The sequence below is a fragment of the Sarcophilus harrisii genome, chromosome 3 (genome assembly GCF_902635505.1).
Source record: "Sarcophilus harrisii chromosome 3, mSarHar1.11, whole genome shotgun sequence".
In the NCBI taxonomy this organism is placed as follows: Eukaryota; Metazoa; Chordata; class Mammalia; order Dasyuromorphia; family Dasyuridae; genus Sarcophilus; species Sarcophilus harrisii.
The window spans coordinates 219,126,799-219,143,449 of NC_045428.1; the positions used below are offsets into that span (position 1 = coordinate 219,126,799).

The 16,651-nt window shown below is 35.4% G+C and overlaps 1 protein-coding gene across 3 annotated transcripts in view; it reads left to right on the forward strand.

The window, feature by feature from the left end:
• The first annotated feature begins 9,056 nt into the window (after positions 1-9,056).
• Positions 9,057-16,651, forward strand: part of PPP2R3B (protein phosphatase 2 regulatory subunit B''beta) — a 103,994-nt gene continuing 96,399 nt past the window's right edge. Inside the window, exon 1 of one of the 3 annotated variants that reach the window (XM_003765613.4) lies at positions 9,057-9,978. In XM_003765613.4, coding sequence (XP_003765661.1) covers positions 9,631-9,978 — 348 coding nt within the window. In that variant the 5' untranslated portion in view covers positions 9,057-9,630. The remainder of the gene's footprint in view (positions 9,979-16,651) is intronic. The other 2 variants (XM_023500381.2, XM_031959072.1) reach the window with 2 other exon arrangements.

The window sequence follows — 16,651 nt, forward strand, 5'->3', positions numbered from 1 at the left end:
TTAACTTTTTTAATAGGATTTTATCTTTCCAAATACATGTAAAGATGGTTTTTAACATTCATTTTTATAAAATTTTGCGTTCTAAATTTTTCTCCCTCTCTCTCACTCCTCCAAAGACAACAAACAATCTGAAAGTTAAAAATGTACAATCTTTTAAAACATATTTCTACATTTGTCATGTTGTGCAAAAAAAAAAAAGAAAAAGAAAAAAAAGAAAAAACAAAAACAACAAAGAAAAAAGATCAAAAACCAAAAAAAGTGAAAAAACTATGTTTCAATCCATATTCTGTCTCTATAGTTTTCTCTCTGGATGTGATTGACATTTTTCATCCCAAGTCTATTGGAATTGCTTTGAATCACTGCATTGTTGAGAAGTGCCAAGTCCTTCACTGACTATCACATAATCTTGTTGCTATATGTAAAATGTTCTCCTGGGTTCTGCTCACTTTACTCACCATCAGTTCATGGAAGTCTCTCCAGACTTTTCTAAATTCAGTCTGCTCAGCCATTCTACAACTGATGAGCATCCAATAAATTTCCTGGTTTTTTTTTCTTAAAGGAGAGTCAATGTTGTTACATGTTATATGTTGTTACACAAAAATGTGAGAGAACATATGCAATTATACACTGTGATTTGTTCTAACCATTCTTGAAACTAGTTTGGTATTCAATGCCAGAAATCATGAAATTGTGTGGACAGTATTCAGGATTAGCACTACTAGTGTGAAAGGTTGCTGGGCCCTTTTCAGGACTGCTCATCCACTTTCGATGTCTACCTTATTACCCCAACTCTCACTTGTGGCTCCCAAAAAAACGCACTCTGGTAAACCATCTTGGCAGATAGGCTAAACCAGGTTGAGGATAACAAGTCTCAAACTTGTTGGTGAGTTAGGGGGACATCTACCCCAAGCATGTGAAGACTTTTCCTGGCAGATGAGAACAATTTGTTCTAATAGCCATGAAGGTAGCTGAAATAAGTAGTTATGGAGTATTTGACCTTGGTCAGACCCCCCCAGGAGACCAAGATCATCCACTGCATCCTGGACCACTGATAGCATCCTGATTTTTGTCTTGCCAATTGATTTAATAACTGGAAAAGTGACTGAAATTGATGACTTTGTGTAACTCTGCCTTACTTAAATCAAATTCACTCACAAGTCAAGACATCATGCCATGATGTCATCTTTGTCCTATTTGTAATTGAAGAAAAACAACAACAACCTTTTGATCCAGCAATATTGCTACTTGGCACATAATCCAAAGAGAGAAAAGAAAGAGTGAAAGGACTTATATGCATAAAAAATAGTTGTAGAAGCGATTTCTATTGTAACAAAAAGCTAGAATCTAAAGGAACATACCAACTGGAAAATCATCGAACAAATTTTGGTACACAAGGAAAAGATAAAATCAAAGAAACATGGAAAATTTGTACGAATCTGTGAAGAACATAAGTAGAAGCAGTAAAACAATTTATATGACTAAAGCATTTTAAAGAAAAGCAACTCTGAAAGACTTTATTATTCTGACCAGTGGAATGATAAACCAAGACTGCAAAATGTCAATTTCAAAGCATGCTTTTCATTCTTGATAGAGAGGTGATGGACTATAAATACAGAATGAGATATACATTTTTAGCTATGGCCATGCATGGGTTTGTTTTACTTTACTATAATTACCTGTTATAAAGGAAAATTAGGATTGGAGTTGGGATTCTTGACAATAGAGCAAAGAAAAAAATGAAAAGGATATCCATGAAACTTTTATGTTGTCTTTACTAGGAAGTTTAGGATTCCAGGATACGCAAAAATGGTTTATAATATCAATGACAGCTCATGTTAATGCAGTGCTTCAAAATTACAAGCCATTAGATATGTTATTTCATTGAATCTGCACATGTAGAGTAAGCAGAAGCTTCATTTTCTTTCTTATAGAAAGCTAAAAAACAGGCTCATCAAGGTTAAATGACTTATGTGGGAGCACCTATGTAGTAAATTATAGAGTTAGGATCTAAACCCAGTCATTTTAACCTTAAATCCAGATGCATGTTACATCTAAGAGGCAATCAAATCCAAAAATAGATAAAATAAGCAGAATTATATTCCTATTTGAGAGTAAGGTTCTGCCTGTCACAACTCTCTCCACTCCCTTCTTATCCAAGGAAGCAAGCTTAAGCCCAAGACAGTACCATCTTTGTTTTCTAAGACCAACTGCCTTCACAGGAATCAGCCTCAAGTCCCTCACATGGTACAGGCTGAAGAGTGATTCTGTATTTTCTCCTTGGTATTTATTTCTGTTGTGTTGGCAGCAGCACAATCAATGCATTTTGGTTAACTAATGTGCCTAAGCATATAAAGCAGTCTTGTGCAGGCACTCAAAACAACTTTTTTTTTTTTTCCAGCTGGGGTAGGGGAGGGGAAATAATATTGATGAATTTAATAGTGATATGCAGCTTATTCTCAAGACCTTCAGTGAAAAGCAGAATTGTACTGTGAACACATTTTGTATATAATAAACTCAAATGGAGATCTGTACTAATATTAATTTCCCTCTAGAAATAAAGCATCATGCATAGAAACATTTGCTTCTTTCATTTTTGTTTGCAGTTAATGAAGGTAACTTCACAGCCTTCTTACTTTATGGTTCAGTCTTGTTCAAAGATACATGGATTTTTACCTACAACTATAAAATATGAACCTAGTCTCAAACCATAATACTGTCAAACAAAATAAAGCTATAATTTAGTATGAGAAGTTAGTATGTCTGGTTAGTTTTATACTGCTGAAATTCTGAAAGACTGATTCATAAATTCTTAGTGTTAACCTTTTAAAAGGGCAATGAACTGACAGAAAAAAATTTAAAGCTTATGTTCAGGTAGCATAGGTAATCTGAAGTAAATATTATATAGTCAGTCAGTCAACAAGCATTTTTAAAGCACTTACATAGGAAAAGAAACATTTTACACCGTCCTTCTCCAAACAGAGAAAGCTAGTAATTGCAGCAGATTTTGAAATTCAAAAAACATAAAAAAGAGCAATTAATACACTCAAAGATGATGGATGTTACATTGGTATTAAGAAATTTCAATACTTTAAGTATATTCTGAGGCCTTAATATTACTTATAACTTAAAATGAAGGGTTAAATTACAGTTGCTAACATGCATGTATGAAATAACAAAAATTCTAGGATGGGCAGATTAATAGGATGCAAATGAGGGCAGGGAATATGTTGGTGCACAGGTATAAAAGAGAGAGAATAAAAGCAGTAGACAAAATAACTATTTCAAGGATTCAATTAAAATTTATTAAATGCCTATTTTGTATAAGCCTAGGCTTAGAGATACAAAGAGAAACTGAAAACATTCTTACCTTCTGGGAGCTTATCTTCTATTCCTTCACTAACACTCATAATAATAGAATTATTATTCTATTAATAATAGAATTCATAATAGAATAGAATTATTTTATAAATTCTATGGAAGATTCTGTAATGGATTTCTCTCAATTAATGGCAATCCTCATGAGCAACTAGGGCTAGTCTTTTGAAAATTTTGCACAAAAATAAATTTGGTATTATGTGTAATCAAGAAAAAGCTTAAAACTGTTTTTTTTACTTACCCATATTTTAAAATATTTGAACCTAATCATTTCTCTCAAATTACTAAATCAGTAGGCTAAAACCAGCAGTCTTAGTTTACCTTTCGATTGAAATGACCGAGTTACTAAACCAGCTTCATATGCTATTCCACATCCTAAAATATTTACAATTGAAACCACTAATTTCAAAGCCAACAGTCTTAAATTCCATTGGAGTATACAATGGAAGGAAGACTAGATGTGAAGTTTGAATTTTGAGTATCCTTCTATAACTCTGGGTAAGTTACTCCTTGTGTCTCGGATTAATTTTATTTCCCTATGTAAAAAGACAAAATTGGATTAGATAGCTTCTGAGCTACACTCTAGTTAAGGTAATAACTCACTTATACCCTAAACTTGTTTTGATGCTTTACAAAATGTTTCAGTTAAGCAAATCTTTACCTCTCGATATCATCTTCAAATCTTTACCTCTCAATTTAATCTTTTATAAAAGGAAGAGTTTGGTTTAGATGATCCCTCTGTGAGGTCCCTTTCTAGTTCTGATAACCTGATGGTTGCAATGGATGGCCTGAAAGGGCAAACAAAAGTATTTGGCAATAAAACTGTACAAAGTGAGATAAGAAATTCAGATATTAGGATATGCTTTCACTTTGCAATATTTTCAATTCCCATATATTTCTTTTATTATCTTTTACAGATTATTCTCAGATCTATATATCCAGCCTCTATGTCTCCCTTCAACTCTAGTCTACCTTACCTACTGGGCATGTGATCTCACACCCAGCATATCTAAAACAGAATTCCTTCTTTTCCCCAAACCTATTCCTTTCAACCTTCTCTGTTATTGTAAAGGGCACCATTCTTCCAATCAACTGGATTCATAACTTCAATATTATCTTCTATTCCTTCTTTCTCATCAAATATTCAATGCATTGCCAAATCTTCTAATTTATTTCTTCCCAATCACATAGCCACCACTCTTTGTCTGGATCAAGGCAATAGCATTTCTCCAGATTCCCAGCCTCATTTTTCCCCACAGATGCCAGAATGACTTTCTTAAAGCAAGTTTGACCATGTCATTCCACCCTTTCAAGAAACTGGTATGCTTCCCTCTTACTTCTAGGATCAAATACAAACTCCTAATATTTACATCTCTAGACATCTCAGGCCCTTTGTCTCTCTCCAGTATTCTTAAACATCACTCTTCTCCATGTATTCTATGGTCAAAACATACTGTTTTAATTGGTTTTCCTCACACAGAATGCTCCATCATGTCTCCATGTGTGCACTGGCTTTTCCCATATCTGAGATGTTCTCTCTGTTTAACTCTCACTCTTAGCATCCTTAGGCTTTCTTTAAGATTCAGCTTAAATACTTGATGTAGGAAGCTTCTCTCTTCCATATACTTGCTCCTAAGTTATTTTATGTGCATTGATTAATATTAAAATGCCAGAAACTACTATTGCTTTTACTCTTTTTTGGCTGTCCAGACACTTAATTAGCAGTATCAGCACAAAGTTTATACTTAATGACACTTAATTGAAAGGTGAAGTGACTTGCTCCCATTTAAAATTTTAAGGAGAACAGGACCATGTAGAGATACTTCAGGCAAGACCTCATTCCAGGCTGGTACTGATCCTTTGAGATTTAGTTATTCAGCCGGGTCTGTATCTACATAATTATACTAACATCTAGTTCACATCCTCTCACTTTGTTCCATTATTATATTATCAGAATTTGTCAAATATTGTGCTTACTAAAAGCTGTTGTTGTTATCCACATCATTCATTGGTGGCCTCCAATCATCCTAAGTATTAGTATTCTTGACATCACTTCTTACAAAATTACACTGTTCTTGGATTTGTCATCAGTTACCTGCCTTTAAGTGCAAAAGGAATATGAAGTGTTATAAGAACAGATATAAAAACAAAGATCATTTATAATAAGGAACAATCAGTAAAGGCTATAGTGCAGAACTGGTTTTCAACAGGTTGAGATAGGTGGTGAGTTTTAGAAGGGGTTTCAAAACATAAAGAAATGCACAAGAAAGGTTGTAGGTTCACGAAAGACCTGGGCATGATATCAACAGTCAGCTAATGTGCATTTATTTAGGGTTTTCTATGTGTCAGGCACTGAGCTAAGCATTTATTTTTTAAAAGGCAAAAATATAAATCCTATGTTCAAGTAGCTCTCAATGTAATTGGGAAGACAACAAGCAATTATGTACACACAAGACACACACATAAAACACATATATATACACACATATACATAGTAAATAGAGAGAAGAGTTTGTGGAAGATAGGAAGTAGGTGAGGGGATGAAGAAAGGGCCCTACTGGGGCTCCTAGATGCCACAGTGGATAAAGCACTGATCTTGAAATCAAGAGAACCTGAGTCCAAAATCCCATCTCAGACACTTAATACTTACTAGCCTGACCCTGGGCAAGTCACTTAACTCAAAATGCCAAGCCAAAAAATAATAATAATAAAAAGGCCACTAACAAAAGGTCTTGAAGAAGGCCAGGAAGCAGAGGAAAACACAGCCAACATGGGGGAGATGCAGAAGCAAGTATGAGAATAAAATTTAAGAACATTGTTAAGATAGAAATAGGCCAGATGGTGGAGAGTTTAAAATACAACCACAACATTGCTTATTTCATCCTGGAGACAATAAGGAACCAAACAAATTAACAAAAGAACCAAATAAAACAGGGGGCATGGAATAGTAAGGCTTGTACTTTAGAAAATCACTTTGGCAACTGAGTGGAGAATAGTTTGGAGTTAGGCGAAATTTGAGGCAAATAACAATACAAGCCTATTACAAGAGTCCAGGCAGGACGTAATGTTTGTATTTGTAGAGAAGAGAAGATAATGTAGGAAAAATATTGTGAAGATAGAAGTAATAAGACTTGATGACAGATTGGCTATTTTAGAGTGAGATATCAAGGATGACACTCAGATTTTGAGCCTAGAAGAATAGTAAGCCACTGATGGCAAGAGGTGAGATGGGGGAAAGGGAGGGTTTGAAGAGAAAGATGGGTTCTGATTTGGGACATACTGAGTTTGAAATAATTACGTAATATGCAGTTTAAGATAATCAAAAGGCAGCTGGCAATGTGGAACTGGAGCCCAAGAGATTAGGGCTGTAAATGGAGATTGTAATCATCTACATACAGATAATAACTGAACTGATAACTGATGAGATTGTCAAGTGTGATTGTAGAGGGAGAAATGGGATCAGGACAGAACCCTGGAAACACTTATGATTAGTATGCATGAGATAGCTGAAAATCCACTATATTAAGAAAAAATAGTCACAGGTAAGAGAACCAAGAAAAAGCAAAGTCCTGAAAACCTAGAGTAGAAAGTATTCATGAGAAAATGATCAACAATATCAAATGTAATAAAGAGGCTAAGATTGAAGAATTAGAAGAGGGAAAAGGTCATTAGATTTAGCAGTTAAGTAATCACTGGTAACTTTGGAAAGCTATTTCAGTTGAGTAATGAGGATTGCAGAGGACTTTGAATAAAGAAAGGGAAGAGTAAGCACTAGAACTCAGTAGACAGCTTTTTCATTAAATTTAATTAAAAAAAGAGACAGGATGGTAGGTAGCTGGGAGGAATGGCTGGATTGAGGGTTTTTTGTTTGTTTGTTTTGTTTTTTGTTTAAAGGATAACAAAAACATAGGCTTGTTTTAAGGCAGCCAGGAAAGAACCTGTTGATAAAAAAAAAAAAAAAAAAAAAATTAAGATTAAAGAAGTACCAAATGGATTATCTGAACCAGTATGGTATAAATGGAAAGTCTTTACAATCTGAGGATCTGAATTAATTTTTTTCTTTGACCACCTAATACTTGTGTGATCTTGGACATAAAAACCCTTTCTCTCTGGAGCTCAGTTTTCTCATCCACAGAATGAAAGAGTTGGATTACATGATAGTTAAGATCCATTTACTTCCACAAACATTTTTTAAATTAAATTTTATTTTTTCCAAACAATCTGCCTCCTTTCCTTCCACATTCTCCCATCCTGTCCTTCCCAAATTGGGAATGCAAGAAAAATAATGGTCGACGTTAGAAACCCGTAACAAGTAAAACAAATTCCCAATTCATCCATGTCCAAAATACCTTCTATGTCTCTATCTTTGCATCCATTGACAACTATCTTCTCACATCCAAATCCAGCAGTTATTCCCTGTGATCTTGAACAGTTATTTAATCTAAGTGCCCCCAGCAACTAAGCATTTAAATTAAAAAAAACTTAATGGCTGATGGAGGATGTTTCCCAGGCCCAGATGCACCCCTTATAAAGTGTGCAAAGCCTCGTGCTAATTGCAGGAGATAAGACACCCCCACCCACCCAAAAAAAGCAGCTACAAATTAGATTGTTCTTTGTAGTTTTTGCTCATCCCAAGACACTCCCCAGTAGTAGAGGCTCCATCCCTCCAAAATTACTCTGCATAAATTTCTTTTTACTTTTATCTGGGAACATATTGGTTGCATGCACTCCAAATTCCTTAAAGGGAAAGAAAATGTTTATTTACTTACTATCTCCATTGCCCATAAGGGCTTAACAGATGTTTATTAAATTAAGTCATCAAATCAACAAATGTGTATTAAGCACCTACTACATAATAATAAAATAAAATAATATTTAATAAAATAATGTTTAATTAATAAAGGGCACCTAAATGGAACAGCGGATAGAACCAGGCCTGTAGGAAGACTTGAGTTCAAACAGGCCTTAGACACTTCCTAGCTGTGACTCTGGCCAGGTCACGTGACCCTGTTTGCCTCAGTTTCCTCATCTGTAAAACAGGCTGGAGAAGGAAACAGCAAACCACTCCAGTATCTCTGTCAAGAAAACCCCAATTCGGGAGACTAAGAGTCATAATGACAAAACAAATACGCACACAAAAGAACAACAAACGCGGGGCATATAAAAGGGGAAAAAAAAAACCCTGAAAATTTCTTGAGATGAAAAATTTATTAAAGGCATTGAAAAAAAATCCACCCCAGTGCCTCATTCTGCAGTGACTCTCACTAAGTAACTGGAGTGAATTAATTCACCCGTAACCCCCATTCCAATCAATCACTTTTCTTCATTAATCGATTTAATTATTTAATTTCCCGGAAAGGTGTCTCTTTATCGCCAACGCCCCCCCAGTTCGCGCATGCCCAGATCTTCCCTCCCGCCTTGCTCCACAAGGAGAGAAAGGCTTTGGCGAGTGCAGCACAAAATAGGTCACGCTCCCTGACTCAGAAAGAGCCTCCGAAACTACAAACATACAGACCTTCCCTAAAGCCTCTCCACGGGATAACGTAACCGCCGCCCGCTTGCTTCGGCTTTTTTTTTTTTTTTTTTTTTAATATCTAAAGGGACGTTGCGTGATGACATCACCGATGGCGTACGACGACGTATCGTACGCTGACACCGTGAGGCGGCCTGCGGCGGCGACATCCTTCTGGAGCGGGGCTGGGGGCGCCCGTTTTGAAGCTGCCCTGGGCAGGCTTCCTGTTCGCTCGCGCTCTCATCGGAGCCTCCTTTTCCTCCTCCTCCTCCTCCTCCTCCTCTTTCGCGGGGCCCCTGGGGAAGCCAACCAGCCAATGCGCTCAGCCCCGCACCCGGCTCGGTTCCCCCGCAGCTGCCTCCGAGGGAGTCGGACGCTGTTGTCTCCTCTGGAGGCCCCGGGGCCGCCCGTGCCCTCGTCCGCTCGGACTGCGGTTCCGCCACGCCCTCCTTCGGGGCCTTCTCCAGCCCTGGTCTTTTGACCTCGTGTCCCTCCCCCCCCCCCCCCCCCCCAACTCGAAATATCCCCCACTTCAATGCCGGTATCCCGGCGGTGTCTTTAAGGAGTCGAGCAAGGAGTTGGGGTCGTGGCCTTGACCAGCTTTTAATATAGACAGTCCGGCCTCCGTTCTTGGAACCAGAAAAAGTGGGTGCGGGTGGTAGTTGTGCTGGTGAAGGAGGAGGAGGGGAACGAGGGGAAAGGAAAGAAAAACAACAGTAAGAACAAGTAAAAGACAAACAAAAATGCCAACTGGTAAAGTTCTGCAGCCAGTCCTAAAGATGAAAGTGGATGAATTGTTCCTGTGCTGGTTGAGTGAGACCAACACCCAAGTGATGCTCAAGGACTGCTTGAAAAGAATCAAGAATACTGAAAGAATAGAAATTGGTAGAGGAAATGCTGGAGAGAGTGAACCTTTCTTGACTACTAAAAAAATTGCTAACTCCAAGCAAAACATATTAGATAATCTGATGGCTCCCTTGGTGACACCTTCTAGTCCTTGTGTTTCCACTGCATTGCCCCTGGGTACTTCAACTAGTTCCAGAAGTGGGCCACATGTTCGAGGGACTCGTAGATCTACAGGGACAAGAGTAGTAAGTTTTTCTTCTTAAACATTTCCTGAGTGATAAAATGCATAGGTCATTCATTCGTTTGATTTGCACATTTGCTGTATGACTTGGAATCCGTGATTTCCATTGGTTGAGGTTGCTGGAGTTAAAAGTCTGACATAAAAAGGAAAAATAGAATTGGAATTTGTTATCAAACAAGATTCTAAATTACTTATTTTTGATTAGAAGTTTTAATATTTATAGAATTGCTCTTTATCATCTGTTTCTCAAGTTAGGTGTTAATTATTTTCAGGAGAATATAATAATGTGGATACACTTCAAGTAAATGAAGTAGAGATTTTCTTTACCTTGACAGAGGATTGAATATACAGTAATAACTTTTCTCTAGTGTTTTTATTAACATCATTTTCTATTTGTAAGTATTATATCTGCTCATTTGTGATAGGTATAGAAATAATTTGTCATTTTCAAGTTATCTAAACTTTGTTCTCACTGTTTTTGAAATGTTTAGATGTCAAAGAAAATGTATGATTTAATAAGTACTGTGTATCTACGGTATTTCTGAAGCTGCAGAATTGTTAACTCCTACAATTGAGCATATATGTTTCATTATTATAGTTTGGTAATGTGATATTAAATTACTATAAACTTTAGAATTAGACATTAGATTCTCTTTCCAGAGCAGAAATATGCATGACAACAAAGAAATGGATAGTTTTACCCATCCTTCAAAGAGAAATTGTTGTCAAACATTGGTTAACATTAAACTTGGCAGATTTTCATATAGGCATTCAGTCCGGTGGGGAGAAGGGAGAGCACAAAGACAAAAAGAAACTGGAAAAATAATTTGGAAGGAATATCAGAAAAAAAGAGAGAGAATCATGGCATTTCAGAGACGGAAGGTTTCCTCCATCTCTATTCAGTCATCCTATTTTACCGATAAGGAAACCAAGTTGCAAAGAGGTAGTTATCTCAATTGGATGAGAGCCCAAGAAATAGTTTTTTAAATACTGGCAGATTTTCTCCAAGTAATAGAATATATTTCACTATTAAATTCTAACCTCTTTTGTCTCTACTTACCTCAATGGTGTCCAAGAATTTTGAAAGCAGAATTTATTTTAGCCTGTGATTTAAAAAGTAAATTGTTTTATAATAATTATGTCCAGAATGGAAAACCATATCAAACAACGATAATATGTCTTAAAGTGGTTGGAAATCATTGTCCTATACTGATTATAACTCAAATTTGTATAATATTTTAAGGTTTTCAAAATGCTTTCTTCTTAGTCTCTCAATACAATAGCTACATATATCCCTATTTTACAGATGAAAACACAAAGAAGTTAAATGATTTGCTCAAAGTTACATAATAAGTGGCAAAGCCAGGGCACAAACTAAGTGTTATGATTTGTGTTATGATACAGCCCGTGTCATTTTCACTACACAGTCCTGCCTTTGATAGTAATGGTGTTTTAAATTCATCTGACGATGGTTTGCTGGATTGGAAAAAGAACATTTAAAAACTTTTTTCATTTAGTTCAGATGCAAGATAATTAATGACCAAGCTGTTAGCTGCAATGAGAAATAAAAGTAAGAAAAGCAGAGAAATTGTTCTGGAAAAAAAAAAAAATCTGCAGTAACTGATTTGGTATAGTACATTAGATAAACATCACAGAAAAATTGTTGAATTTTTTTGAGTCTGGGTGGTGACAAAGACAGTGGTGAAAATACAAATGGGAGAACTAATTTTGAAAAGAGAAGAACAAAAATCAGAAGATCATAGATCTAGAAAGAAGAAACCTCAGACCATCTAATTGAAGTCCTACATCTTAACAGATTAAGAAACTGAGGCCCAGGGAGGTTGTGACTTACCATTGGTTGCACAAGTAGTATGGACTAGGTTTTTAAACTGCTCCAGATTTTTTTCAGAAAGAGATCCAAAAATTTGAACTTCAAGAATATTTTAGTAAGAAATTATTGTCAGCAAACAATGTATCAAAATACTCCTTTTGAAGTTCTAGAAAGCGCATCTAGATATGCTTTAGTAAGAGTTTATCTTAAGAGTTAGAGGTAGGTTGGAAAACAATAAAGAAGGAAGGATGTTTCAGATAAACTTTAATATAGTGATCCCCTCCTTGCAATATATGTTCTTTAATAAATGGGAAATACAGTTAGTGTGAATAAAGAATCCCTTGAAGAGGTTGCATAGTCAAAATTATAATTAGGTAAAATGTGGTTTCATCCCAATGGAAATATGCCGTACAGATTCAATTAATACAACCACTAAAGGGGAATTCATAATTAGTACTAATTAGGAACATTTTATGCAGATAAGGCAGCTATATAGCAAAATCTTTTATCTTATTTTCCTTCTCTCCTGCTGAGAATTTCCATTTCAAGTGGCCTTCCCCTATGTAATAATATGGAGAAGGCCAGTCTGCTGAAAAAATGTATCACATTGTGTTGCAAAACAAAATACAAATGGCAGATTTTGATTATCTGTATTCAGTTTTATTCCCATTAATTCATGATTTATGTATATGCAGAAAGATTTCATATAGGGGTTATTGCTATATTCCATAAGCTTTCCTTCTATAAGATCTCAGTGCTTTTTTTTTTTCTTTTTTTTTTTCTTGACCTATGAATAGAGGTGTGGGATTCATAGGTATAAGTAACACCTTATTTTAAATGGAATTTCACTTTCTCTTGCTGCTGGACTTCCATGGATATATACAGAAGTGCTGATGATTTATGTGGGTTTATTTTATATGCTGTAACTTTGCTAAAATTTTTATTTTTAAGTCCTAATTGATGTTCTGAGATTGAGTATATATATATCATCTGCAAAGAGTGATAGTTTTGTTTCTTTGTTATCTATTTTAATTCCTTCGATTTTTTTTCTTTTATTACTATAGATAACATTTCTAGTATAATACTGAATAAAGGTGATAATAGGCACCCTTGCTTCACCTGTTATACACCTAATTGTACTGAAAAGGCTTCTAGCTTCTCCCCATTACAGATAATGCTTGCTGATGGTTTTAGATAGATGCTACTTATCATTTTAAAAAGAAACTCCATTTTTCCCATTGGTTTCTAGTGTTTTTGAAAAGGAACAGGTGTATTTTGTCAAAAGCTTTTTATGCATCTATTGAAGTAGTCATATGATTTCTGTTGGTTTTATTATTTATGTGGTTGATTATACTGATAGTTTTCATAATACTAAGCCAGCCCTGTGTTCCTGGTATAAATCCCACTTAGTTATACCAAATGATCCTTGTAATATAATGTTGTAATGTCCTTATTAGTATTTTATTTCAAAATTTTCCATCAATAGTTATTAGAGAAATTGGTCTATACTGCTCCCTCCCCCCTCCCCAACCCCCCCCCTTGTTTTAGCTAAGTAGCAGCATCATATTTGTATCATAAAAAGAAATTGATAGAACTCTGCTTATTTTTTCAGAAAGTTTATATAATACTGGAATTAATTGTTCTTTAACTATTTGGTAAAAATTACTTGTGACTCCATCTGCCCCTGGGGATTTTTTTCTTAGAAAGTTCACTGTCTTTTTTCTAAGATGAGGTTATTTAATTATTCTATTTCCTCTTCTGTTAATTTGGGCAATTTATATTTTTGACAGTATTCACTATTTTACTTAGGTTGTCAGATGTGTTAGCTTACAATTGGGCAAAATAACTTCACCAGCTTCATTGCTATTGCGTATACCCTTTTCATTTGTGATACTGATAATTTTATTTTCTTTTTTTAAATCAAATTAACCAATGTTTATTTTATTTTTTTTCATAAAGCTAACTTCTAGTTTTATATATTAGTTCAATAGTTTTCTGACTTTCAATTTTGTTAATCTCTCCTTTGATTTTTTTAAGATTTCCAATTTGGTCTTTAATTGGAGATTTTTAATTTGTTGGTTTTTTAGTTGTATGCCAAAATCATTGATATGTTCTTTCTCTATGTTATTGATATAATTATTTAGAGATATAAAAGTTCTGCTTTGATTGAATCTCATGAATTTTAGCACATTATGTCATTTTCGTCATTCTCTTTAATGAAATTACTAATTGTTTTTATGATTTGTTTCTTGACCTACTCATTATTTAGGATTAACTTATTTAGTTTCCACTTAATTTTTAATCTATCTCTCCATGATCCTTTTTTGAATATACTTTTTATTGCATTGTGATATTGATGAGGTTAGTGGCAGGTTTAGGAACCAAATAAAGAGGTTTGGCTCCCTTAAATCCCCCTAGGAGTTGGTGCAGGATGGGGAATTGTAGGAGCCCCTTTCTGGCAGCACAGAGGTCCTTCCTAAAGAATGTACGAATCCCAAAAGCTAGACAAGTAAAAAGAAGTTTATTATTGATATTGGAAAATCAGCCTTTGCTATGCATGAATAGAAAGACTGAATTCCTTGATGGCAAGGTTCCAACAGAGGTATAAAGTCTTAATAGAGAAATCGGTGAGAAAGATAAAGAGAGGGTAATGCTGAAAGAGAATATCATTTCAGCGGGCAGGGGTTGCTGCTATGCCAGGGACAGAGAAGTTCATTGGCATGTTAGGTCCTCTGCAAAGAAATGAGTTTAAAATTGCTGTTTTTAAAAGGAAATCTGAGAAAGAAGTTTCAAGGGAATGAGATTCCCTTAATGCTGTCACTGCCCCCAGGCCTAGGTGAGTCCCCACCTTACTAGGAGGGTTTTGAGCCAACAATAAGGGTCAGTAGAAATCTAGATCTCTAGCTAAATGAGATTACTTCTACTAGTTCTACCAAGATAAACCACTTTATCTTGATTCTCTGGGGTGGATCTCACACAGAGGCAGGGTTCACGGAGAATCTCTCCTTCAAGGAGCTTCTCAAGTGCTTCCCTTGTCAATATATTGTCCTTCATTCTTTCAGAGAATATTTCAGCTCACACCTGTGCTATCTATCTATGTATATACCTTTTAATAGCCCAAATAATGATAAAGTTCTTAAGAGTTACAGGTATTTTCCAGGGATATATATATAGCCAGTTTAACTTTATTGAATCCCTTATGTTTTCTCTTTCCTTTTTACCTTTTTAATGCCTCTCTTGAGTCTTGTATTTGAAAGTCTGATTTTCTGCTTGGTTGTGATCTTTTCATCAGCAATGCTTGAAAGCCCTTTATTTCACTGAAGTCCATTTTTGTGGGTAGGAAATTCTTGGTTATAATCCTAGCTCCACTGCTTTCCAGAATACCTTATTCTAAGCCTTCCCATCCATATTAATGTAAAATCTGCTAAATCATATATAATCCTGACTATGGCTTCATGATACTTTGATTGTTCCTTTCTGGCTGCTTGCAGTGTTTATTCCTTGACCTGGGAACTCTGGAATTTAGGTGTAACATTCATGGAAGTTTTCATTTTAGGATTTCATTTAGGAGGTGATCAATGATTCTTTTACTTTCTATTTTATCCTCTTGTTCTACATGATTTGTTATTTATATTATTAAGGACGTTTTCATCGATAATTTCTTGAAATATGATAACAGATTAATTTTTTTTTGTCTTGGCTGTCAGATAGTCCAGTAATTTTAATTATTCTCTCACGAATCTATTTTCTAGGTGATTTGTTTTTCCGATGAGAAATTTCACAATTTTTTCATTCTTTTTATTTTGTTTGTGTCTTTATGTTTAATGGAATAATTAAATTCTACTTGCCTAAGTCTACATTTTAAAAAGTTAAATTTTTAAAAAATTTAGTCGGCTTTTTTGTCTCTTTTTCCATTTGGTCAATTATGCTTTTTAAAAAATTGTTTTCTGTAATGGATTGTACTTCCTTTTCCTTTTAGCCAATTCTATCTTTTAAGAAGTTGTTTTCCTCATTGAATTTTTGCGTATTTTCCCCCCACTTTTTTGTGCTTCCTTTACCAACGTATTGGCTCTTTTTTCATGATTCTTTTGCGTCATTTAGTTTTTCTTGTGCCTGTCTTATTTGATGATTAAAATCTTCTTTTGAGTTCTTCCAAGGATTCTTTTTGGGTCTGAGACCAATTCACATTTTCCTTTGAGGCTTTGCATGCAAGTATTTTTGGCATTGTTGTCTTCTTCCAAGTTTGTGTTTTGAACTTCCCTGTCACTATGAACCTATGTTAATGTTAGTTTTTTTGTTTGTTTTGTTCACTTCTTTTTCCAGCCTATTTCATGTGATTTTTAAAGTTGGTTTTGCCCTGGGGCCCAAGGGACAATATGCTAAACTTCTTATGGAAGTAGAGTGGGGCTTCACATACATCCTCCTATTCTGGGGGTCCAGGATAATGCAGATGACCTGATTCAGTGGGAGTCAGAGAACCTTTTAGATGGTCTGCTCAGGGGGAGCACGGGGCCTAGCTTTCTGACCAGCTGCACCAAGAAATCAGGTCCTCACCATTAATTTGCTACACTGGGATCTGACCTGTACCAAGGCAGGGTGTTTTGCTGTTGGCTTGCCTGGAAGCTGCCTGCCTTGCACTGCACTTTTCTTTTATGTGGGTATATAATGGGGAGAAAATATAAGCAGCCCTTAAGATAAAATTCCTATTTCTGAAGATATTACCAAGGTAGAAAAAGGTAATTGATTAATGAAGTGAATATGCAGTTTTGAAACTCAGAGGGTTGATGATTAACCTCCAAACAAGCATAAATAACCTAGATATTGAAAATCATGAGAGAAATAAATT